This window comes from Falco cherrug, chromosome Z, assembly GCF_023634085.1.
Source record: "Falco cherrug isolate bFalChe1 chromosome Z, bFalChe1.pri, whole genome shotgun sequence".
NCBI lineage: Eukaryota > Metazoa > Chordata > Aves > Falconiformes > Falconidae > Falco > Falco cherrug.
Window position 1 is genome coordinate 11,707,519 of NC_073720.1, and position 22,230 is coordinate 11,729,748.

At 61.8% G+C, this 22,230-nt stretch overlaps 2 protein-coding genes across 6 annotated transcripts; one reads left to right on the top strand and one right to left on the bottom strand.

Annotated features, from left to right (window-relative positions):
* Window positions 1-6,133: 6,133 nt before the first annotated feature.
* Window positions 6,134-15,128, bottom strand: TMEM8B (transmembrane protein 8B). The gene is made up of 13 exons (XM_055699903.1): window positions 14,994-15,128; window positions 11,906-12,095; window positions 11,215-11,422; window positions 10,927-11,060; window positions 10,533-10,792; window positions 9,908-10,263; window positions 9,494-9,590; window positions 9,161-9,284; window positions 7,656-7,798; window positions 7,287-7,465; window positions 7,051-7,197; window positions 6,860-6,976; window positions 6,134-6,635 (listed from the first exon to the last, which is right to left on the bottom strand). The coding sequence occupies exons 1-13, from the start codon at window positions 15,097-15,099 to the stop codon at window positions 6,300-6,302; spliced, it is 2,397 nt and encodes a 798-aa protein (XP_055555878.1). The 5' UTR covers window positions 15,100-15,128; the 3' UTR covers window positions 6,134-6,299.
* Window positions 15,129-17,188: 2,060 nt separating this feature from the next.
* On the top strand, window positions 17,189-21,963 carry TAF1C (TATA-box binding protein associated factor, RNA polymerase I subunit C). 5 transcript variants are annotated; one of them, XM_055699767.1, is made up of 14 exons: window positions 17,189-17,450; window positions 17,564-17,657; window positions 17,949-18,055; window positions 18,147-18,242; window positions 18,334-18,404; window positions 18,492-18,739; window positions 18,814-18,924; window positions 19,051-19,174; window positions 19,290-19,361; window positions 19,482-19,617; window positions 19,712-19,840; window positions 20,008-20,182; window positions 20,316-20,453; window positions 20,762-21,963. In XM_055699767.1, the coding sequence occupies exons 1-14, from the start codon at window positions 17,319-17,321 to the stop codon at window positions 21,934-21,936; spliced, it is 2,808 nt and encodes a 935-aa protein (XP_055555742.1). In that variant the 5' UTR covers window positions 17,189-17,318; the 3' UTR covers window positions 21,937-21,963. The 5 variants fall into 5 exon arrangements, with proteins under 5 accessions (XP_055555742.1, XP_055555745.1, XP_055555743.1 ...); XM_055699770.1 differs by having other exon boundaries at window positions 18,546-18,739; XM_055699768.1 differs by having other exon boundaries at window positions 18,147-18,236.
* Window positions 21,964-22,230: the final 267 nt, after the last annotated feature.

Below are 22,230 nucleotides of genomic sequence, written 5' to 3' on the forward strand. Positions count from 1 at the left end.
AATGCACAGCCTGTGGGTTTAGCCCTGGAGGTAGTGAAGCGTCTTTATATAAAGTAAGAAGCAACTGTAATATTCCCCTTGGTGTAGGCACCACTCACACTTCAACAGGGAAATTCAATGTGATTTCTTTAATATAGCTTCTGCTGAGAGCACCGTTCATACATAACAACATAATACTTAGCACTTGGTTCTCTCAAGGGAAATTTTGGTGGTGGTACTTGAGTGGGGGGAAATGGATTTTATGAGAAAACTTTAATCTGCAAGGCATAAAGGGAACAGTGGCTTTGCATCCCATGGAAAATGTTCTCAGCCTCTGCTAACATGGTTTTATCTTCCTCTGCAGGCTTGCTTCTTAAGATAAATTTATCCAGGATTGTATTGCTGTAACAGTTTGATTTCTGTTGGTGTGGGGCTGATTTCTCATGAGAGTAACTGCCTTAATTTCCTACAAGTTGACAGTGAGCACAGCTGCACTTCACACTTGTAGACTTTGCTCTTGTGTAGTCACAGCCTGCAGGAGACCCTTCCCTTACTCACCGTCTGTGATGCAACAAGGCTGCTTTTTCAGCAGCATCCCTCTCTGTTGATATATGGGCCCTGGATGTCTGCTCTGGGGCTAGAAACACTTGACTTTCTTGTCCTAATACAAAAGCCTTGCAGGACACACAAGTCCTACCCCAAGATTCATCCGAAGGAGGTAGGTCCGGGTTGCAGCACTCTGGGGCACCCCTGGACATCTCCAAAGTCTCATTGCTACAGCTACACCTTGAAGTTCGCATTGCAAAATTATTTGCAATTTTATACCGTTGCCAAGATCTTCCTCAAAGCCTTTTTGGGGGGTCTTTTTTTCCCCGTTTTTTCAGGTAACTTCATCCCCTTTCACAGGCTTCCCATTTTGACACAGCTCCCCTCCTTAAAGGGATAACCTTTCTCACTCGTTTACCCACTCTGCTCCTCAGCCACACTGGCCTTGCAAATCTCGTTGAAGGACCTGTTCATTTACTTAAGTCTCCAGCATGCTGCTCTGAGCAATTCTCATGCTGTCTGCCGGCGCTCTGCCCTCCTGGCTGCTCTGTTAATTTCTTTCAGCAAGCTTCCTGATTCCTATGCAGTTCCCTTGATGAAGTTAAGGACGACACAAGTGGCTTTTCTGCTTGGCAGAGCAGCTCTTCATCTCCCTTTATTAAATTGCAAGGGATAAAGCTCTGAGCCCAGCCCCACACCCCCCACACCCCCCACCAGGTTCCCCCAACAGCCTCTCCAAGAAACTTAATTAGCAGTGACTGAAAATCACAATGCATCACCGCCACATTTGCCTGGGCTCCCATGTCACATTGTCCCCCTTCCCTGTCTACAGCTCCTCTCCAGCCATGCGACTGTGGCAACTGCTGTTTGTCCTTTGGCAGAGTCCCCATGAGATGCTCCAGTCCCCGTGGGTACACCTAAGCCATTTGTTCCTTCCTTCCATGGCCCCTGCACCCATACCCTCATGCAAAACCTGGCATGCCCTCCTATGCTGCTGCTTTCTCACCCCCCCAGGTGTCATGGCAGAGGGTGCTGCTGCCGTAATGCTGGTTTCCAATGCCCCAGGTCCAACTCTGAGCACCTTGCCCCTGCTCTGGGCTGGCTATATCATGCTCAGCTCTATCCCATACGTTGTGGTGCTGCCCTGGGGCAGGGACCTGGAGAGATGCCCCACGGCAGGAGCAATGCAGCATCATGCACTGGAGCTGGGCTTGCTTCCACCTGTAGTTGTATCTCCCATTTGTGGGTGCCTGGCTCCCAGCTGGCCCTCACCCCACATGCTGCAGGCTGGGGCTGAAGCTTTGAGGGGTCCCTGACATGCCATGGGGGCTGGGGATGGCAGTGAGGAAGGTGAGACACAGCGCTAGGGGATGGGGAAGAAAGAGGGGTTAGCAAGCAGGCTCTCTGTGGGTTGCTCCAGGGGAAATGGGGTCCCTTTGCATGCCCAGAGCTGCTCCCCTTGGGCTGGCCATGGTGCGGCCACTGTCTGCTGGACTGAGTGATGGCCAGGGACAAAGCACAGCAGGTGGCTCCAGTGTCTGTGATCTGCATGGTGGTGCCAACCTTGGGTGATGGATGGGTCTGCACAGGGAGGGCAGTCGAAGCTTGCTACTCTGAAGAGAAAATCGTCGAGTGGCTGCAGGGTGCACCGGGCAAATTGCTAAGAAGAGAGCAGTCGGACCATTCTCCCAGACTTTCATCATCCCCAGAGCAGCATTGTGACAGCCATGCCTGGCCAGGGAGCAAGCTCTGGTGGCATGGACAGTGGAATTCACGTTGACTGTGGTGGAAAGGCTTCATCTTGCTCCGGTCTGGCAGCACAGTGAGCAGGAGGGGCGAGGACCTCCCAGGGCAGCAGTGGAGGTTCTGCTGCCTCTGGCCGTGGGGTTTCATGAAGATGCAGGGAGTAAATGCTGAGGTGGAGACAGAGCAGGGTTGCACATCCCTCCCTACACACCTGTTCCTGCACCCTGTGGAGATAATGCCATGTTTGGGGAAAACCAACCCCAAGGAGACCAAGCTGGTGGCACTAGCAGCCACCCTGCCACTTGCACCTCACAGCTCCTGGGGCTAGCAAGGGGCATGGCACCCCCCTGCACCTGGAGAGACCCTAAAACCTGGGACCTCTCACCAGCCCCCACACGCTGCTGCCTGCTCGGGCATGCTCAGGCAGGGAGAGGAGGAGGGATGATGGGTCCTGCCTGCACGCAAGCAGCCCGCTGCAGGGCTCAGTAATTCAGGCCTGACACATTAAAGTTGCATGGCGTGCAATTGCTGTCTGCAATGACAGACTGCGTCAGGTCTGCTGTCTGGTGAGTCTGGCCCAGCAGGCATGGGCAGACAGTGGCGGGAGGGCCCAGCAGCCCTGTGGGAAGGGCAGTCTGTGGGCAATAGGCAGAGCATCCCTGCTGTGGGAGTTAGGGGCAGGAGGAGGTTATGGGAGGAAGCATGGTCCTGGCCTTTGGGATACACATTTCCAAGGAGTGTGTGTCAGAGCAGGGAATGCTACTGTGATGGCACTGACAGCCAGCAGGCAGGACAGGGCTGCAATGCAGGAATCTGAGCAGAGGTGATGCTGTCCCCAGGGCCACCCCCTTTTCCTGCATCACCTGTGTCCCCCGCAGCCTCCCTGGCAGGATAAAGGCCACAAAGGTTTGTGCTAGCCCAGGCACCAGGCCAAAGCCCTTCCTAGCTGTGTCTGTCCCCACATCCTGGCAGCCACTTGCCTTGGTGGAGCTCGAACCCCTCCATCCCTCTCCAGCACTGAGGAAGCAAAGCTCTTCACCAGCTGTTCAGGGAGTCGGTTGCCATGGGGATGTCAGATGTACCTGGTTGTTATAGGGACACTGTTGCCATGGTTATGTGGTTACTGTGCCTGGCAGAGGCAAGGATGGAGCATCAGGAAGGCTGTTTACACTGGGGGTGGTGACAGCAGTCACAGAGACCCCAACTCTCTGAGCAGGGGTGGAAAGGTAGGGTCCAGCCTTCACACCAAGCACATCCTAATGGAGTGGAGGCTGAACACCATGGAGAGCGTACTGGTAAAGCTCATCTAATCCAGTAGGGACTGACAGGCCAGTGGTCCCAGCCCTGCAGTGGCGGGGAGGCTGAGGGGATGCGGAGACTCCCATGGAGTGTCCCAGCAAGCTCCCAGCCAGGCTTGGTGGGAAAGACAGTGCCGCACACCCTGTACTGGATGTCCCAGGGAAAGAGTGTCTTCACCATGTTTCATGCCAGGAGCACTGTGCAAAAACCTTTCAGTCCTGTAAGACTGTATGTCCTGTACTTGCACGGCACCACAATGCTCCCTGAGCTGTGCCAGCCTCCTGGGCAGGGGGATATGTTCCTGCCCCACTGGGGCTGGGGGATGAAGTGGGGAGGAGTTTATCACCTCTCAGTGGGCAGCCTATGATCCCCGGGGGATGAGCTGGGCTGGCAGAGTATCAGGATCCCCTCCAGCACTGCTTGGCTAAGCTCCCTCCCTGACAGTACGGTCAGCCACTTGGCCTGTCCTTGAGATGAAAAATGCCATCGCAGGTTTAATTAAAATGAGAGGGAGTGCTGAGCTGTCCCAGAAGCCTGGAGAAGCGCAGTCCAGCAGAGCCAGTGCATGGCTCCTCCAGGCTTCCCTGGGTAGCTCTGCTGGCTAAAACCCCTGCCTGCCACTGCCAGAACCACTCAGGGGTCCAGACCTGCACCTCCCACCCCCACAGTGTCTGCTGTGGGACAGGCCAGGGGCTGTGCAGCTGCTTGCAAGAGGAATGTGCATGCTACCACACGCTCATCAGGCTTGGCAAGCAGCAGGTTTTCACTTCAGCCCTACAGCAGTGAGGCAGGGGATGAGGGAGCCCTAAGGACACTGCATGGATATCTCCATGACATTGGGGTGCATTTGTGCAGGACCACCCACCAGGCTTGTGCACCTGCTGGCGTGGTGTGCTCAGTGTGCACCATACTCCAGTGTGTTGCTGATGTGAAAGCTAAAGCTGAGCTCCTCATTCTCTGGGGGCTGCTACTGCCAGGGGGATGTGATTGGACTTGGTGAAGTGAGTAATGTTTTAAATTAAAAAATTAATCCTTAATCAGCCGCCTGGCTGGACCAGACAAGGCATTTTGTGTGACAGAGAAAAGGCTGGAGAGTGAGCTCTCAGGGGAAGTAGGGCAGCCGGTACAGATCCCCCGGCCCCCTTGCACAGTAACCAGGGCTCCTGCCCAGCCACCCTGGGCTGCCCAACACACCTCCACCCCAGGCTGGCTCCCCACAGCCATCACCCCTGGCAAGGCCTGAGGTGCAAGCAGGAAAGCCCTGAATCCACAAATGCCACCGTGGCCCCCACCAGCTCACCCTTCCTTCTGCTCTGCCCACCTCATCCCTGCTATCCTCTCCAGCAGCCCCCGCAGCACCCCCACCCATGCCCACCCACTCAGGCCAGCTGGGGCTCAGCTCCCAGGCAGCAGTTTTAATTAGATTGCAATCCTATTACATAGCTGCCTGCCCACCCGCAGTTGCTAATCCTGTTAGGCATCCAGTAAATCTCCCTGTAGCTGGGCTCTGTCCCCAGGGTACAAGGAGGGGGCTGCTGGCAGGAGGGTTCTGCAGAGCCAGGATGTGACCACTGGGGTGCAGAGCTTTTCCTGGGGACTCACCCCTGACAACCCCTGCAACGCTGGGAAGAGCCCAGGGGGTTGGAGCAGTCCCCAGAGAGGGTTTGCCCTCTCCTCTGGTCCATCCTGCCCCCTGTGAGATGCAGAAGCAGGGTAGAAATGCCCTGTCCATGAGCCACAAACACAAAGCCCAGATGTTTGCCACCTTACCACAGTCATGACTGGGTCCAGTGGGTGCTGAGCCCATGGGTCTGACCACAGGGCAGGATGAGGAACAGGGGCTGAGAAAGGGTTGTCCTAACCCTTTCTCCCAGGTACCAGATGGGGTGGGTACAGTCCCCAGTGTATATCCCCAGATGCAATGGCCCCTCCCACTGATGCCCTGTCCTGCAGACAGGACAGTTGGTCATGGTTGGTGGCAATAACAGGGACACAGCATCACTGCTCCTGGGTGATGCACCCACATGTGAAGCACTGAGGGAGGTTGCTCTGGGCAGCAGGTGACACCACAGGGCTGTGTGCTTCTGTGGATGTGGCCCTTGCAGGCAGTGCACTCTCAGACCGATGCATCACCACGGCAGGCAGCATCACCACCAATCCCCAGTGGCAACTACCCCCAGGGTTATGGGGTGGACCCTGGCTGCCCTGGCGCAGCATAGCTACCCATGGGTCAGGTAATACAGCTGTCCTGTGGAGCACAATGCCATTACAAAGTTATTCCAGCTCCACAGCCTGCCCTGCAGCGAGCCAAAAGACTGCAGTCCCTGGCCCCCCACCTCTTGCTTGATGCCGGACCTGGGTCAGCCCCAGAGCAGCCCACTGCAGAGTGGCATCTCTTGCTATGGACCCCTGAGCAAGAGCGAGAGACCATTGCCATTCACCCCTTTAGACTGGCTATGTCCCCCAGGCACCTGCACGGCCCAGCAAAGAAAGGAGCACGGCCCCAGCTCAGCCTGGAGCCCCCCCAGCTCTGCACCATACCGAGTCACAGCAACTCCCGGAGACAAGTTCAGCCAGGCTGTAATTGCAAGAACAAGGTGGCACGGGTGGCTGTGAGCCCACCCAGAGGAGTCCTGGCGCTCCTGGCGATGGGTGGCTGGCAGAGAGAGCAGATGCCAGGCCCCACGGGGTTGCTGTCCGTGCCAGAGGAGTCCGGGCTGCCGTTGGCATCAGCTGGTACAAATGCTGTTGATGGAGGCCACAGCTGGGTCAACAAGCCCCAGCTCCTCCTGTTCATTGACGCAGAGCTGGTACCCGCAGCCCTTGCGCCGGGGCAGCGGCCCCATGCGCCTGCTGGACTTGGCGCGGGGTGGCAGCAGGAAGCCGACGCTGCCAGCGATGAGCAGGTGCCAGATGCTGTGGATGTAGAAGTAGTTCTCCTCCGTCTCCACGAAGGCGTAGAGCAGCACGGCAGCTGCAGCAATCAGTGCTCCCGGGCACAGGTAGAAAGCCCAGCGCTTCCAGGTTGGTGGGTAGCAGTGGCGGCGCCGGATGGTGCGAGCCGTCTGCAGTAGGTAAAAGGAGGGCTGGAAGAGGCAGCCCCAGCAGGGACAGGCACAGCCCCTGTGCCACAATGCCGCATCTCCAGGAGCCAGAGAGGGGCATTCATGGGGAAAGGTGAGGGTAGCAGAGGGGAGATGTTGGTGGGACAGTGGTGCTAGACAGCTGGGCAGGATGCTGAGTGCAGCCAGGATGGGGACCTAAGAGAACAGGGACAATATCTCCTTACCCAAGCGATGGCCATGATCCCTAAGGCGAATAGGCTGGGCCCCAGCAGGTTCCAGAGCCCATGGCGGTCCATCTGCAGAGCCATGGAGAGCAGCATTGCCCCCAGCAGGTACAGCACCTGTGGGGCAGCAGGGCACTCATCAGGATAGGTCCTCTCTGTGCCCCCCCCTCGTGCCATGTTCCCACACTTGCCTGCTTGACCATGGGCTGGAGCCGGGCCATGGCGATGACGGTGACCCAAACAGACATGAGGGAGCCCAGGAAGTCACAGAACTGCAGCACATCATACTCCATGATGCAGAACACCACGATGCCCGGCTGGTCACAAGCATGGTAAAACTGGGGTAACAGGGAAAGGGTGTGAGACCAGCCCTGCACAGCCCTGGCCCCTCGCCTCCCCCTGACAGCCACCCCCACGCCATGCTCACAGTGGAGAAGAACATGGTGAAGATGTAGACAGCAGCTTCCAGGAGGTAGTGGCTGCGGACAGCAATGGCCACGGGAGGCACGAACATGACATTGCTGAGGCACAGCAGCAGTGTGGAGAGGAGCTGGAAGCCATAGGAGAAAGCTTCGGCATTGTCCGTGCAGCCCCAGCCATTCCAGCCTGTGGTCAGGGAGAGCCACCATCACCCCCGCAGCACTCACAGGGGCTGCGGAGGGAGCAGGGAAGCCCCTTTCCAGTGCCCTATGGAGACTTATAGCGGGGGGACTGATAGGGTGCGCAATCCCCAGGGAGGACGCCAGTGGGGCTCCTGGGTGCAGAGGACACCATGGGTGCCTGGGGCAGCTCTCACCAGCTTTGCACTCGCAGGCGGCATACAGGTAGTTGTTGGTGCGCAGCAGCTTGCACTGGCCATAGATGCCACAGTCATTGATGCAGGGTGAGAGATAGGCACGCAGGTACACCTCGGCCGTCACATTGGTGCAGGGCTCGAACCTGTGGTACAGGAGAAGGGGATCAGCCCCTGCCTTGTGCCCCTTGAGCATCTCCTGCCTCCACCAGAGGCACCTGTCACACCCACACTTGGCAGGTGATGGAAGACTGGGTGAACGCAGAAATAGGCTGCTTCGGTGCTACATATGGCAGCTGAGAGCTAGTCCCCCAGGATCTTGTGTGCTGCAATTGTCTGGGCCAGGCTGGGCAGGCAGGAGGAATGTGGCTGCGCTTAGACCCTCTTTGCCTTTTGCAACTCAATCAGCTGGCTCTTATTTCGTTTGGATTTTGCTGTGCTAACACCATGCCCTGCAATGCCTTCATGTGACTGTGTCATGGAAGGACTGACTGCAACTGGCAACACAGTGTGAACTAGAAACGCAGTGAAGTCAGAGCAGGCACAGCATCCCGGCTGCCCTGCACCTCCAATGTACACAGCTCTGGGCACACCCAGCACCTCAGCAGCTCCAGCACGCAGGAGCACAGATGAGCCCATGCCCCAACAGCATGCACCTACTGCTGCCTGTGCAAACACAGGCACCCTGACGTGCGTGAACTTGCACACAGTGCTGTCTGCACACATGCACAGCGCACGTCTGCACATCTTCTGTCCCTATGTGTGCTGACACAGTCAAATCTGCACATGTGCACACAGAACACACACAACCCTGTCTGCTTGCACAAACGCAAACATGCACACAGAGCCATCTACATGTGTGCACCCAAACATGCACGCAGTGCTGTCTGCATACATTCACCAAACACCGAGTGCTGCCTACTTGCATGCACTGAACATGCACACAGCACCATCTCCTCAGCACAGAGCCCCACATGCACTCACATCTACAGACACACACACACACACATACACCACAGTCCCTCTTCTCCACGGGGCTCTCAGGCAGACACACAGGCCAGGAGCAGAGCCACAGACACATGACCAGTCCCTAGAGAGGCTGAGCAGAGCAAGGGCACAGCAGCCTGACCAGAGAGCCAAGCCCTGTCCTCGCAGTGACAGCCCAGCTCCCTCCCAGGCATGGGTACAGATGGACACTGCTGCGGAGATGGGCAGGCACCAACAGATGCATGGCGTTCACAAGCTGACAGGCACTTCCTAAACACAAGACAGAGGGAAAAGCCGCAGGGACCCACAGATGGTCAGGCAGGCACAGGATAGAACCATCCATGCCCACGCAGGCACTCACGCGGTGAGACACAGCTCGTGAAGCCACGTGCACACACGTGAGCACTGACATGCAGCTCAGGGGCCAGGCACACCCACGGACCCACAGTGCACATGGATGCAGGCCATGGTGGGGACATCCCTTCTGGGCACGCAGGGAGGGGCCAGACAGAGTCTCTTACCCGTGCTCTGTGGCACAGAGCGAGCGCAGGCTCAGGTACCAGCTGCCCGTCTGGGGGTAGGGGATCCGCAGGCGGCTGAGGCTGGCTGTGGCGTTGACGGAGAGCAGGAAGCCTGCCAGGGACTCTGCGGGCCGGGACAAGTCCAGGTGAGCAGGGGAGGAGGCCACTGCTTCCCCTGGGCAGAGCTGGGACAGGGACAGAGCACCCCATGCCAGGTTCCAGGGCCAGATGCCCCCATGGTCTCTGCCATCTCCTACCCAGCCTCTTGCCAGACACATGCAGGGGTGTGACTCCCACAGCCATGGCAAGCTGGACATGCACAGCCCAGCCTACCTGTCTCACAGGTGACCGAGGAGTTGTCACCAGACGTCAGTGGGACTTCATGGTTCAGACACCCAAACACCGTCACGTTCTCACCACACAGAGAGCTCTGACAGCAGAGGAGGAGATGGCCCTAAGCTAAGGATGTCCCCTGCTCTGACAGCACCCAGATCACATCACACTACCTAGCAGTGCCCTAACCCACTGCCCATCACCCAAGAACAACCCCAAATCCAGGCCATCATCCTGCCCTTGGAGCACCCTAATCTGTGCTCCATTACCCTTGAGCTTCCAAACTATGGCCCATGACCCAAGAGTCCCCCAAATCCTGTCCCTTCCCCTGTTGCAGCTTTGACATGACCCATCTCCCAGCCCATTCCCCCTGGGCTGCCCTGCCCCATCCAGGATGCAATGTTGCCATCTCACCACGTTGAGCCGCAGCTCCAGGTTGAGCACTCCACCACTGTCCAGCACTGGTAGCAGGTTGATGACGAAGACAGCAGGGCGGTCGGGTGGTACTGACACATTGGGCCCAAAGAAGATGTAGAAGTGGACGGAGAAGGTGTCCAGCTCATTGCGCAGTGTGGGGCGGACCGGCCAGCACCGTTCACCAGCAGGCGAGGTGATGGGGATGGGGACCGGGTGCTTTGTGCTGTTGGGGCTGGTCGGTGGAGGGCTGTCCCCCAGCGCCAGCCCACCCGCAGAGCCAAAGGAGTGGGGCATGTTCATGGAGGCACTGGAGGGCAGGAAGGGTGGCCGGGCCAGGCTGGGTCGGGAGCAGTCTGGGGGACAGAGCCATCAGCAAGGGCACACACAGATTTCTCAGCCCCCTCTTAGTTCCCGCATCCCTTTCTTGCCCACTGCTTACCTCCATCTGCAACCCATGCCCAACACCTCCCAGTGTCCCCATCCCAGCAGAGCTGGGTAGAACCCTGTGCCCAGCTGAGGCCAGATCCTGGGGGCATCCTTTATCACCCAGCAGTCACCCAAGCAGAGGCAAGACCATGGCCCCCTCGCCCCTGCCCCCCCATACCTCCCTGTGCACCCTCACCTGTGAGCTGCACGTTGACCTGAAAGGAGACAGTGCCTGGCACCCCAGGGTGTTTCTCCACCAGCACATAGTACCAGTGCTGCCAGAAGGGCAGGTCCAGTGTCAGCTGGCAGGGAGCATGTTCCCGGCAGTCCAGAGCCGTGGAGTTGTGCAGGGGGGGAGCCTTGGCCCTCACACGCAGCCAGAGCGGGCAGCCCTCAACCCCGCGGCATCGCAGCACCTCCACCAGCACCCGCGATGTGTAGCTGGGCACAAACACCCTGCAGGACAGCGGTGTCATGTCCTGCCTCTCAGCACGGACCAACGAGGCTGGGGAGGCAAGCCAGAGGGATGGAGCACCCTCAGCTCCTCACCCTGGGGATGCCTCCTCCTTAGAAGACCCTCTCACACTCACTTGTAAAGGTAGGAGCGGTTGTGGGGGGCCATGCTCTGCTCAGTGATGAAGCCAGGGTACAGCACAGCAATGTTCACCAGGCGCTGCACAATAAGCTGTGGCTGGAAGAGATACTGGCACTCCTCATAGAGCCCCTGCACCAGCAGAACAGTCAGCTCAGGGCAGGGGGCACAGGGCACTATCCCCACTTGGGACACCAGCCCCAGGCACTGCCAGCCCAGAACAGTCACACCCCAGGAGAGCAGTGCAGTGAGCCCTGCCACCCCACAGTCCCCACAAGCCCTTCACCTTGACGGAGATCTTGCCTTCATCTTTGGGTAGGTGGGCAGCCAGGAACCAGTCCCCAGGCAGTGGGCTGGTGACATTGAACACTCCTGTGGTGCGGTTGGGCAGGGTCCAGGTGAGGGTCAGTGCGAAGGAGCCAGGGACAGCTGTGTCCCTGGGGAAGTGCGTGTGCAACGGGTTAATGACGGAGGGAGCCCCTGAGCGGAAATACCTGCAGGCAACACAGCAATTAACAGGATGCAGGCTAGGTATCATAGCAGGGCCAGCATGCCCTACACATGGGATTCTGTCCTCCATGCTATTAGGAAGCTCAAAGACTTTATGGGAAGCCATTTGTAAGCTGGGACCTTGCTGGAGACTGTGAGCCTCCCAGGGTGGGTGTTCAAGCAAAACCGTTCATGTATGAAAAGCACAAAAGATCAGAGCCTGCAATGGTCCTGGGGAAGATGAATCATGGGGAGCGAGCATGCATGTGTATGTGTGTGCATCTGTGTGCATCTGTGCACAAGTGCATACCTGCATATGCATGTGTGTGCTTGAGCGCTCCTCTGTATGTGTGCATGTGCATACGTGTACATACATGTGCACGTGCAAGCAAGAAGCAGACAGGAGCAGCCAGGCTCCAGGGCAAGTTCAGGCAGGGAGCAGCAGGGGCAGGCAAGAAGGAAACAGACAGGGCAGGCTGCTTACTTACACGGTGATGCTACGATCTGGGCATTGGTCCCCGAAAGTGCCACCCTGCTCCTTGAAGGTGATGAGGTTCCAGACAGCGATGACTGTGTCCTCAGGGATGTGGAAGTGGAAGAGCTCAATGCTGGCAAAGGAGCGGAAGGGGCTGAGCTTGCGTGGTGTGCGGGTGAAGTAGTCAGTCACAAAGAGTCCATCTGTAGAGGACACCCAAGGGGCTCTCAGCAGGGTGAAGGACTAGGTGGGTTGCAGCACCCCTCCCAGACCAGGCCGACCCATCCAGGCTCTGAACATGTCCCAAAATCAGCAGCCTGGAGGCAGGAAGGGCTGGTACTGTGCCATTTCAGTGAGTCCCTAGGGCTGATGTCAGCTGTGCTCAGCTGTGCCTCCCAGCCCTGGCACAGTCTGCATCATGCCTGGTTCAGCATTGCCTCAAGCCCAGTTCCCCAAGCTGTGGGCACTCACCCTCTGGAGCCAGCTCACCTCTTTCAACTCATCATCCTCTTCAGTGAGGACCTGCTCCCTGCATTTACCTCTAATAAAGGGCCATTCCTTATGGCTCCAGCCCTGCCCCAACAGGTCAGCTCCCACAGGGACATAGATGTCCCCTTCTCTGCCTGCCAAGGAGGCTCAGCACAGAGCCCATCATAAACCACAGAGTCCCACCCTAGAGCCAGGAGAAGCAGCAAGCAGTGCACTGCCTGGACAGCCTCCCAGCTCTCCCATGGTTTGCGGAGGAGGAATGGTGCACATATGTGTGCACATATGCACACGTGGGTGCTGTCTGCATGCACAACAAAGTGGAGGTGTGCACACCCACATGGATGGGTGTGCATGCTGTGCACACCCCCATGTCTGCAAGATACCCCCTTCAAGTCCGCAGCACACACTGGGGCCACTTCCCCTTGCCCAACTGTCTGACAGTTTGATTTCCAGGGATTTCTAGGAGCCGCAGTACCAGAGGGTCAGCCACTTCCTCAGCACAGTAGAGACAAAGGAGACCTGGTCTCCACACAGCGGCTTTAACTTCACCCTACCATTGCCACAATTCTCCAGTGCCAGCCCGGCAGACCCATCCATTACTCCCCAGAGATGCACCAAGGATGAGATGCACCTCCTGACAAGCTGCCAGCAAGTGGGACACCAGCAGAGAATGGGCTGGGAGCAGGGCTGTGTCCAGGAGGACTCATCCACTGGCGAGTGGGATAGCTGAGAAGAAGGGCTGCTTTGCACAGCATGCACCTGGCTGGAAGTGCGTGCATGTGCTTGTGTGCACATGTGTTTGTGCTGCCTATGTGCAGCCCCAGCCAGCTGTACACTGACACGCTTCTGCTCCCTTGCCTGGAACAAAGGCAGCTCCCCCTCCCCTTCACTTCCAGGCGAAACAAGCCAGACATTAAATACCTGTCTCAATGCAAGAGCACCTGATCCCAATCTCCCCACCATGAACCACCAAGCCACTCTAGAGCTCCCCTCCCCAGCCGGGGATAGTGACCTGGCAGGAGACCCCAGAAAGGAGGGGATGTCGAATGCAGCTCTAGGAAGTGGCATGGCAGAAGCACTCAGAGCTTCCCAGTCCCAGCACGCTTCTCCCCATACCCACTCGCCCAGGGCAAGGCAGGAGGAGCCGACTGCAGGCAGAGGGTCAGTCTGAAAGCCCCGTGTCGGTGTGGCCAGAGCACGGGAGAGCTGCTGGAGGACGGAACGAGATTTCCAACCCATGGAAGGTGGGTGGAGAAGGAGGAAAGCAAGTGCCCCTTTGCCTCAGGCCAGCGGCCGGCGCCGCAGGATCTTCCACCCCCGGACCACAGCCCCACGCCGCGGCCGGCCGTCAGCACCGCGGACAGCTCCCGCCGTCGCTCAGCACCGCGGACAGCTCCCGCCACAGCCCCACCGCTGCCCCACGGCGACCCTCGCGCCGCGGCCCGGCCCCGCGGGACAGGCAGCCCCCGGCCAGCTGCCCCGCTCCCTTAGGGGTGCCCCCTCCAAGTCCCTGGGTCCCCTTCCGCACCCCCGTCACCAAGCCCGCTCCCTGTGCCCCATGGCACACTCATCGCCTCTCACAGTCCCGCCGATGTCCCCCCCGTCGCATCCCGACGCCTCCTGCGCGCACATCCCCCTCTCCCCGCGGGCTGTCCATCCCCGCTGCCCCGCTGCACGCGCACAGCCCTCTGCCCTGCATCGGTAGCCCCCCAGGCCCGCGGCCCGTGCACATGCCACCGCCCCCCCACCAGGGGGTTCCACTGCACTTGCACCGCCTGCGTCCCCCTGGCACCCACACCTCCGTGACCCACTGCACATTGATCTCCGTGGCCCACCGCACGGGTACCCCGCGCCCCACGGCGGGCTTATCGTCATGCCCCACCGCACGCACATCCTGGCGCCCCATTGCACAGGCATCTGGCACCCTCTGCACGTGCAGCCCCGTGCCCCGTTACGCAAACACCCCACGGCACACGCATCCTCTGTCCCGTCGCACCCACCTCGTGCCCTGTTGCAGGAGCACCTCCTGCCCCATTGCCCGCACACCCCGAACCCAGCCGGGCCTACCTCCGTGCCCTGTTGCACACGTGCCCCAAATCCCACTGCGTGTGCCCCCCGTCCCGCCTTGCACAGACTCACCTGTCCCACTGCACGTGTATCCTGCATCTCACAGCAAGCGGATGCTGCGCGCCGCTGCTTGCACCCCTGTGCCCCATCCTCACCCACCCCCGCCCCACTGCGTGCACGCCCCACATCCCATAGCTCATGTACCTCATACCTGTCGCAAGCTCGTCCCCCTGCCCCACAACGCGGCCACCCTTCCCCCCACCGCACACGCAGCCCCTCGCCCCACAGCGCGCAGACCTCCCACCCACTGCACACACCCGCCTCACGGCACGCGCACTCCGCGCCCCATGGCGTATGCACCCCACTTCCCGGCTCCACGCGCCCCCGTGCTTGTGCATCCCCCCGCCCCACGGCACGCGCCCTCCACGCATGTGCGCACCCTGCGCCCCATCCCGTGGGCTCGTCCCTGTGCCCCGTCGCGCTTGTGCCCCACACGCGTCGCACGCCCCCCCCCCGGCCCGCGCCCCCGGCCCCGCGGCACTCACCGGCGGGCGGCGGCGGGAGGAGGAGCGGCAGGAGCAGCAGCGGGAGGCCGAGGCGGGGGGCGAGCGGCCGCCGCTGCCCGCCGCCCCCGCCGCCCCGCCGGCCCATCCCGCCGCGCCGGCTGCCGTGGGGCGCGCGCCGCCAGCAGCCCCGCCGCGCACCGGCGCCCATGACGTCACCCGCCCCGCCCCCCGGGGCCGCCCCCGCGCGACCATTGGCCCCCACGCGTGTCACTCGCCGGCGGCAGCCCCCCGCCCCCCTGAGCGACTCGATTCCCCCGGGGTGGTCCCGCCGCTGCTCGGGGCACCGAGATGGGTGGGAACGGGGAGACGGGGCTGGGGACAGGGACACGGGGCTGGGGTCAGGAATATGGCCTAGGGGCAGAACCATGGGGCTGGCAACAGAGACACGGGCCGGGAATGGAGACACAGGGGTTGGAACAGGAACACAGGCTGGGGACAGGGTCATGGGGCTGAGGTCGGGGACATAGGCTGGGGACAGAGACAATGGCTGGGGACAGTGATACGGGGCTGGGGGGACAGGGACACAGGCTGGGGACAGGGGCTTGGGGCTCGGGACAGGGATATGGCCGGGGGACAGAGATATGGGGCTGAAGGAGAGGAACATGGGGCTGGGGGCTGGCACTGGGGCTGGTCACAAGCATATAAGCTGGGGACAGGGACCTAAGGCTGAGGGCAAAGATGCAGTCTGGGGACAGGGATAAGGTTTGGGGCACAGGGGCATAAGCTGGGGTTAGGGACACGGGGCTGGGAGACAGGGGACATGAAGCTGGGATGCAGGTGGCCATGGGGCTAAGCTACAAGAGGGACACAGGACTTAGGTGAAATGGGCTGTGGGGATGTGGTGTAGGAGGACAAGGGGGCTACAATGCCAGGGGCAAACAGGGATCCTGTGGAGGGGGGATGTGAAATAGCAAGGGCTACTTATGAGGGCTGGGGGGGGCTACCTATTGGGGCTGTCTGATGGGGATCAGGTATTTTGCTAACAGCAGCCACCGTCTTGTTGTAATAAATTATTTATCTTACATAGAGGAGGTGTCTGTGACAGAGGGTCTGGGCACTGCCTGAGGGGATGAGGGCATCCCGACTGGAAATGATCTCACCATGCTTCCCCAAACTCCCCTGACATCATCCCCAGACTCCCCTGACATCACCATCCTCCCTGACCGCGGTGAAGGCGGGGGTGGGGGGTATCCGTGGCCACAGCTCTGCTCCTGGGAGCGCTCTGCCCTGTGCCAGCCCCGCTCCCACCCCATTCCCCCATAACGGAGCACCGTGGAGCTGCGGGGGGAGCAGCCGCCCCCCGGTGGTCCGGCCTGGCTGCCCAGCGGCCCCCCCCGCCAAGCGCAGCCCCCCTCCAGGCATGACTGAGCGCCGCCTCCCGGCTCAGACCCCCCGGGGCACGGCTCCAGGCCGGTGGCCCCTGGCACAAGAGGGATGAACGAGGCCCGCGGTCCCTCCGGGAGCAGCCTGGACCCTCTCTCCTTGGGAAGGGGACGGGGGAGTCTGGTGTGTCCGTGTCCCTGTCCCAGATACTCCCCAAAGGCCCCCGGGTCCCGCCAGAGCTCCATGGGACAGACCCGTCCGCGGTGAGCAGCACCGGTGGGCGTGGGTACCCGTGGGGGTGCTGAGCCAGGCGGGTCCTCCATGGGGAGCCCGCCGCCGCCCTGGGCGAGGGGAGAGCACCGGAGCCGGGGCGGGAGCGGGGTTCCCGGAGCCAGGCAGCCGGCGGGTGGCAGGGGAAGGGCAGGGTGGGCTGCAGCAGCCCTACACCCCCCCATCCCTCCAGGAGGTGCCCTTTAGCCCCTCGTCCCCAGGGTGTTCGGTGTTGCAACGCAGCACCGGGGCCAGGCCGGCCACGAAGGACGCGGCGCGCCCGCGGCAGGACCCCCGGGGGCTCCCCGCTGCCGCCTGGGGGCTAGCAGGGGAGGACTGTGCCCGCCCCCGGCCCGTCTCCCGGTTTGTTCCGGTCCCGATGGGCTCTCCCAGTGCCGGCCTGGTCCGGCCGGGTTGCCCCCGCTTCCCCCCGCTCGGTGCCGGTCCCGGTCCCCGCGCCTTGTGCCAGTACCGGCGGCGGAGAGGCGTTTGCTCCTCCTGCCGCCAGGGGGCACTGATTGGTGAGTGGCGCCAGTAGCGCGACGCTGTGGTGACGCCACTTCCGGCGCCGTTCCCGCGCGGGCACGGAGTGCTGCTGGTTTCGGACCCTGGGACCCTCCGGCCCAGCCCAGGCCCAGGCCCAGGCCCAGGCCCGGTCCCGCCCCGCCCCGCCCCGCCCCGCCCCGCCCGGCACCGGCACCCCCTGGGGCTATGGAGTTCCCGGACGCTCTCTTCCCCTGCTACTTCGGCGCTGGCCCGCCCCGGGAGGAGGGGGGCCCCGCTCCGGCCGCTGGCTGGGGCGAGCACGGGCAGGTGCTGGGGGCTGGCCGTTCCAGCCGCCAGGTGAGGCCGCGGCGCAGCCCGCTCCGCCCTGCCCCGGGGTTCGGGCCGGGCCGGGGGAGCCCGGCGAGGGGCGGGCGGGAGCAGCTTTCACCTCTTGCCTCCGCGCCCTGCAGGCCGAGACGGCGTTCGTGCCCCACCGCGGCCAGACGGGCGAGAGCTGGGAACCTGCCGACGCCGCTGCGGTGCCTTTTCTGCCTCCCAACGAGAGTGAGGGTCGCGGGGGGCGGGAAGGGGTATGTTGCGTGGTGCGGGGTGGGGGGGGACACGATGATGACACACGGGACAGACATCCCATGCCACCTCTGCACCCACCTGCCAAGCTGCCCTGCACCTCAAGGTCCCTGCTGGTTCTGCCACACTCACATGGGGAGCTTTTGCAGCTCTCCCAGGGATACTGGCACAGGAGGGAGTGGGGATGGGTGAGCCATTGCCCTGCAGTGCTGCAACGGGGTCCTGGTGCTTATGCGGTACCAACCAGCTGCTGCCGTCTCCCCGCAGGCTGCTGCATCCCCTCGCTCACACCTCAGGACATTCTCTACCGTGGCTTCCTGCGCAGGAAGCTCCGGACAGACAAGTCTGGAGCCACCTTGAACTTCACCAAGCAGGTAGGATCTGGGGCACCATGTCCCACCAAGGCCCTGGGAGGTGGCATGGAATCTCTGCATTTCCCAGCCCCTCTCTGTCCTTCCCACACAGCTGGGCCATTTCTTTGTGGATCACCCAGAAGATGCATTTGGCTCCCTTGGACAGCTGCTGCACAAGAACTTCTACCTGGGCAACTCCAAGGTGACGGTCAGTGTCCATCCAGGTGTGACAACGCCATCCCGGACTCCTCCCCTTGCAACTGCCAGCCTCAACCTCTGCCTCCTTGTCTTCCCTGCAGAGACGGGCTCGGAGCAGTACTATCCGGATGACGGCCCTGATGGAGGAAATTGCCCGTCTGGAGGCCAGGCGGTAAGTGTCCCCATGGCCCCTGCCCTGGAGAGGCCTGAGGGTACTCCTGCTCTCTCCCCCTGCCTGACGCCATCTGTACCCTTGCAGAGGCTGCCCCCAGCAGTACCTCACCTCCCGTCTGCGCTGGTTCTCCCACCTCAGCCGCGACTGGCTCTTTGAGGTGCCGCTGGGGCTGCTGGGGGACTGCGTGCATGAGGACCTGCTGCTACAGTGGGCCGGCCTCCTCTTCGATGACGGCCCTACAGGGGGGGCACTGGCCTGGCTGCCCCCCAGAGATGGGGGGGCACACAGAGGCTGCCTGGTGTACCCCGGAGGGAAGGCCATGAACCACCTCTGTATCCTTACCCACGGGGTGTCCCCAGGGAGGGAAGTGGGGATTGTGTTGCACTGCCCTTAGCTGGCACCCCAGATTTCCAGGACGTGGTGCTGAAGGAGCTGCCCCGCACCCGGGGCTCCCCAGCCCAATTTGAGCTCAATGGGCGCATCCGGCAAGTGGCTGCCACTCGGGTGGATAGGGAAGGTGAGCCAGCCCCAGGATCCATACCCAGGATCTGTACCTCGGGCTGGGCAGGGTGTGGGGTGGAGAGGTGGCAGGGAACCCTCAAAACCATGCCTTCTCACGTGCTGCCTGCTGTCCCCTTGTCAGATTTTGTTGGTATCCGCTCAGACTATCACTGCGGTGTTTGGAGGGTGCCAGGCAGGACAGGGGCAACCCCCACCCCACTGCAGGTCATCCGTACCAGCGTGCCTGCCTCCTGCCTCACTGTCAGGTAGGCACTGGGGGAACAGAGCTTTGCAAGGAGTGGGAGGCTGCTTCTTCTGCAGCCCTCCCCTCTGTGGTGGGTGATCTCACCTCTGTGCTGATGCCATGCCCACATCCTGCAGCCCTCACCTACCTGGGGAACTGGCTGTCTGCACCCAGAGTGGAGCCGTCTACCTCTGGAACGTTGAGACAGGGTGAGATGGGGCACTCGGGGCTGGACCGGGCTTGTACAGACCCCTAGATCTCAGTGGTATGGAGGGGCTCAAGTGAGAGCAGCAGCTCAGCCCTGTGCTGGCATTGTTTTCTCCCCACAGGCTGCAGAAGCTCCGACATGACCCCCAGACTATGTTTTTTTGTGACCATTCACCCTGGCGCTGGAGTGAATTCACAGCCCACCCGCGGGTGCTGAGCTGTGCTGACCGCACTGGCGTGCAGTGCCTGGACACCCGGGTGAGCCCGGGAGGGTGGGCACGGGGCTCGTGCTGGCTGGGGGAGTGTGTTCCTTGGCCCCGAGTGCTGACAGTGCCCCACTCTGCTGCTGCAGGCCCCCGAGAGATGCTACTTCAACTTGTTCAAGGCAGGTGAGGCAAATGGTTGCCAACAGGGTGAGCGCGTGGTGCTGCCCATGTACCTGGGCAGGGCTCACCCCTTCCAGCACCTCATTGCTTCCCAGGTGAGTCCCACCACACCTGGGAGGGACAGCCATGGGCTGGGGGGGGGAACGGGACACTGTGGCACAGCCCTGGCTGCCAGTGCCCATGGGGCTGGGGGATTGCCCAGCTGAGGGGGGCTGCCACGGTGTGTTGTGTTGAGACCCCCGAGCTGTGCCTGCCCTCCCAGTTCTCTGTGTATGTGCTGGATGAGCGGTTGCCGCTGGTGCCTGTGCTGAAGTGGACGCACATGATGAAGGATCCCCCTCTCTTTGCCCATCTGACGCCAGGAGGCCCCGGGAGGAGCCATAAGGTGCTGCTTGGTGCATCTCGCACCCAGGAGCTGTTGATGCTGCAATACCAGGGTGAGATGGGGTTTCAGTGGTGCTGTGGGGCTGGGTCTCCTCTGTGCCTGCATCCCAGCCTCCTCACTGCTGGCACCAGCTGTTATCCTGGCATTGGTGCTCACTGGCTAGTTTTTGGTGTGTTCTTCCACAGGGGGCAGGCAGTCGGCCTGCCGGCTGGTGGGACCTCCACAGAAGCTGCACAGCATCGCCGGCTGCCTGCAGCACTTTCCCACCCAGCTCCCGCACCGCCACCACCTGCTTCAGCAGCGCCTCAGTGCCCCAGCTATTGGTGGGTGTCCCACGCTGCCTGGGTGTGCAGGTCCTGGAGAAGAGAAAGTGGGCTGGAGTGGGGAGTGTAGCCCTTGCTGTGCCCTGCGGGGTAGTGGCTGAAAAAGCAAAAGCAAAGCCCTGAACAGCCCTGGGCAGGAGATCAGTGACCTAGAAGAGGATATGGGGGACAGGAGCCAGCAGTGATTGTGCACATGCCAGGGCTGGGGGTGATAGGCTGAGGGTGATGGCAGCCCCCACTGCTGGTCAGGCCCCAGGAGGGGCCCTAGGGCTGGAACACCTGTGTCAATGACTTTCCTGTCCCAGCAGGGCTGGCTGCTGCACTGCAGAAGGACGGACCACATGAGTCCCTGCTGGTTTTCCAGCTCTCTGAGGCTGGGGATGTCTTCTGCCAGAGGCTGACCCATGAGGCAGTGAAGCCCCCTGCAGTCATCTCCAGGACTGAGGCCACGGCAGGGCCTGGCTCTTCCCCTCTATTTGAGATTCCAGCCAGCAGCCCACCAGGCTTGGGCAGAGAGGACAAAGACGAGGTGGAGGAAGAGCAGACCTTCTATTTGTCCAACCTGGAGGTGATTTTCAATGAGGAGGAGGAGGAAGAGGATGCAGACACATCAGCGGCCCTGGAGGAAGCTGAGCTCCCCCAGGAGCCCTGTGCTAGCCCCCAGCCCTCCCGGGCGGAGCCCAGCCCAGCTACGGCCATACGGTACCGCCGGTGGCTGAAGGCCCTTTCCAAGGGCTGCAGGGAGCACCCCAGGCAGGCTAGTCCCGACACCTTCAGCCAGAAGCGCCTCTTCACCCGTAAAGAGCTGGAGTGGCCACCTGGCCCCAGTGCCCTGCACAGGCAGGTGCGCCAACAGCTGCGCCAGGCCATGCGGGAAGGGGGGTGCATCCGGCGCTGGGACCCCCCAGGCCCCCAGGCCCCTGCCCTCCTGCAGCCGGCAGAGGGTCTGGACGCCCTGAGCACCCGCCTGACGAAGGCCTGGTCCCGGGACTGGGAGCAGTCGTGGGAGGAGAGGATGAGCTTCAACATGGCGCAGAGGCAGCAGGCGTTGCGGGAGCGGCGGCAGCGGCAGAAGCGATCCCGGGGCCGTCGCAGCCTTTCGGCCAGCTTCACCTCCTCCCTCACCTACCAGTCCGAATTGTCGCAGCCCAGCGATGGGGCCCCCGACCCGCGCCCCCCAAAGGGGAGCCCCCCAAAGCAGGGCTCTCCACCGGGTGGCAGCCCCCTCCCGGCATCGCCGCTGCACGACGACGAGCTCCTGTCCTCCCAGAGCCTGCGCAGCCGCGGCATCCCGAAGGAGCGGCGCAAGACGCTGCGGGACTACCTGGCGGTGTGGGCCGAGGTGCCCCCCGAGCCGCCGGAGCCCCCCGGCAGCCAGGCCAGCCAGCAGTGCATCCCCTCCTCCCAGAGCCAGCTCTCCTCCCAGAGCCAGCTCTCCTCCGCCTCCCAGCCCCGCCGCAAGCGGCCGCGCATGGGCTTCTGAGCACCAATAAACGCCGCCTGGCCAGTCCCCCGCCCCGGGCCGTCACTGGGGGGGGGGGGGGTGGTGGTGGTGGTGCTGCGCCGCCACGCGGGGTCACGGTACCCGTCGGTGCGGTGCGGAGGGGCAGCGGGAGTCGCGCTTGTGTTGCACTCCTTCAACAAGTCGTTGCTTGTGTTGCGGGGCAGCTCCTTCAGCACCACGTCCTGGAAATCTGGGGTGCCAGCTAAGGGCAGTGCAACACAATCCCCACTTCCCTCCCTGGGGACACCCCGTGGGTAAGGATACAGAGGTGGT

Bases quoted from the DNA above. Each gene is read 5' to 3' on its own strand.
- TMEM8B (XM_055699903.1), bottom strand. From the start codon at position 15,099: ATGGGCCGGCGGGGCGGCGGGGGCGGCGGGCAGCGGCGGCCGCTCGCC. The intron at 9,591-9,907 runs GTGAGATGGCAA...CTCTGCTGTCAG, and splicing joins TGGAGCTGCGGCTCAACGTG to AGCTCTCTGTGTGGTGAGAA. The intron at 7,198-7,286 runs GTGAGCATGGCG...CTGTTACCCCAG, and splicing joins TCACCATGTTCTTCTCCACT to TTTTACCATGCTTGTGACCA.
- TAF1C (XM_055699767.1), top strand. From the start codon at position 17,319: ATGGAGTTCCCGGACGCTCTCTTCCCCTGCTACTTCGGCGCTGGCCCG. The intron at 17,451-17,563 runs GTGAGGCCGCGG...CGCGCCCTGCAG, and splicing joins CTGGCCGTTCCAGCCGCCAG to GCCGAGACGGCGTTCGTGCC. The intron at 20,454-20,761 runs GTGGGTGTCCCA...CTGTCCCAGCAG, and splicing joins CCTCAGTGCCCCAGCTATTG to GGCTGGCTGCTGCACTGCAG.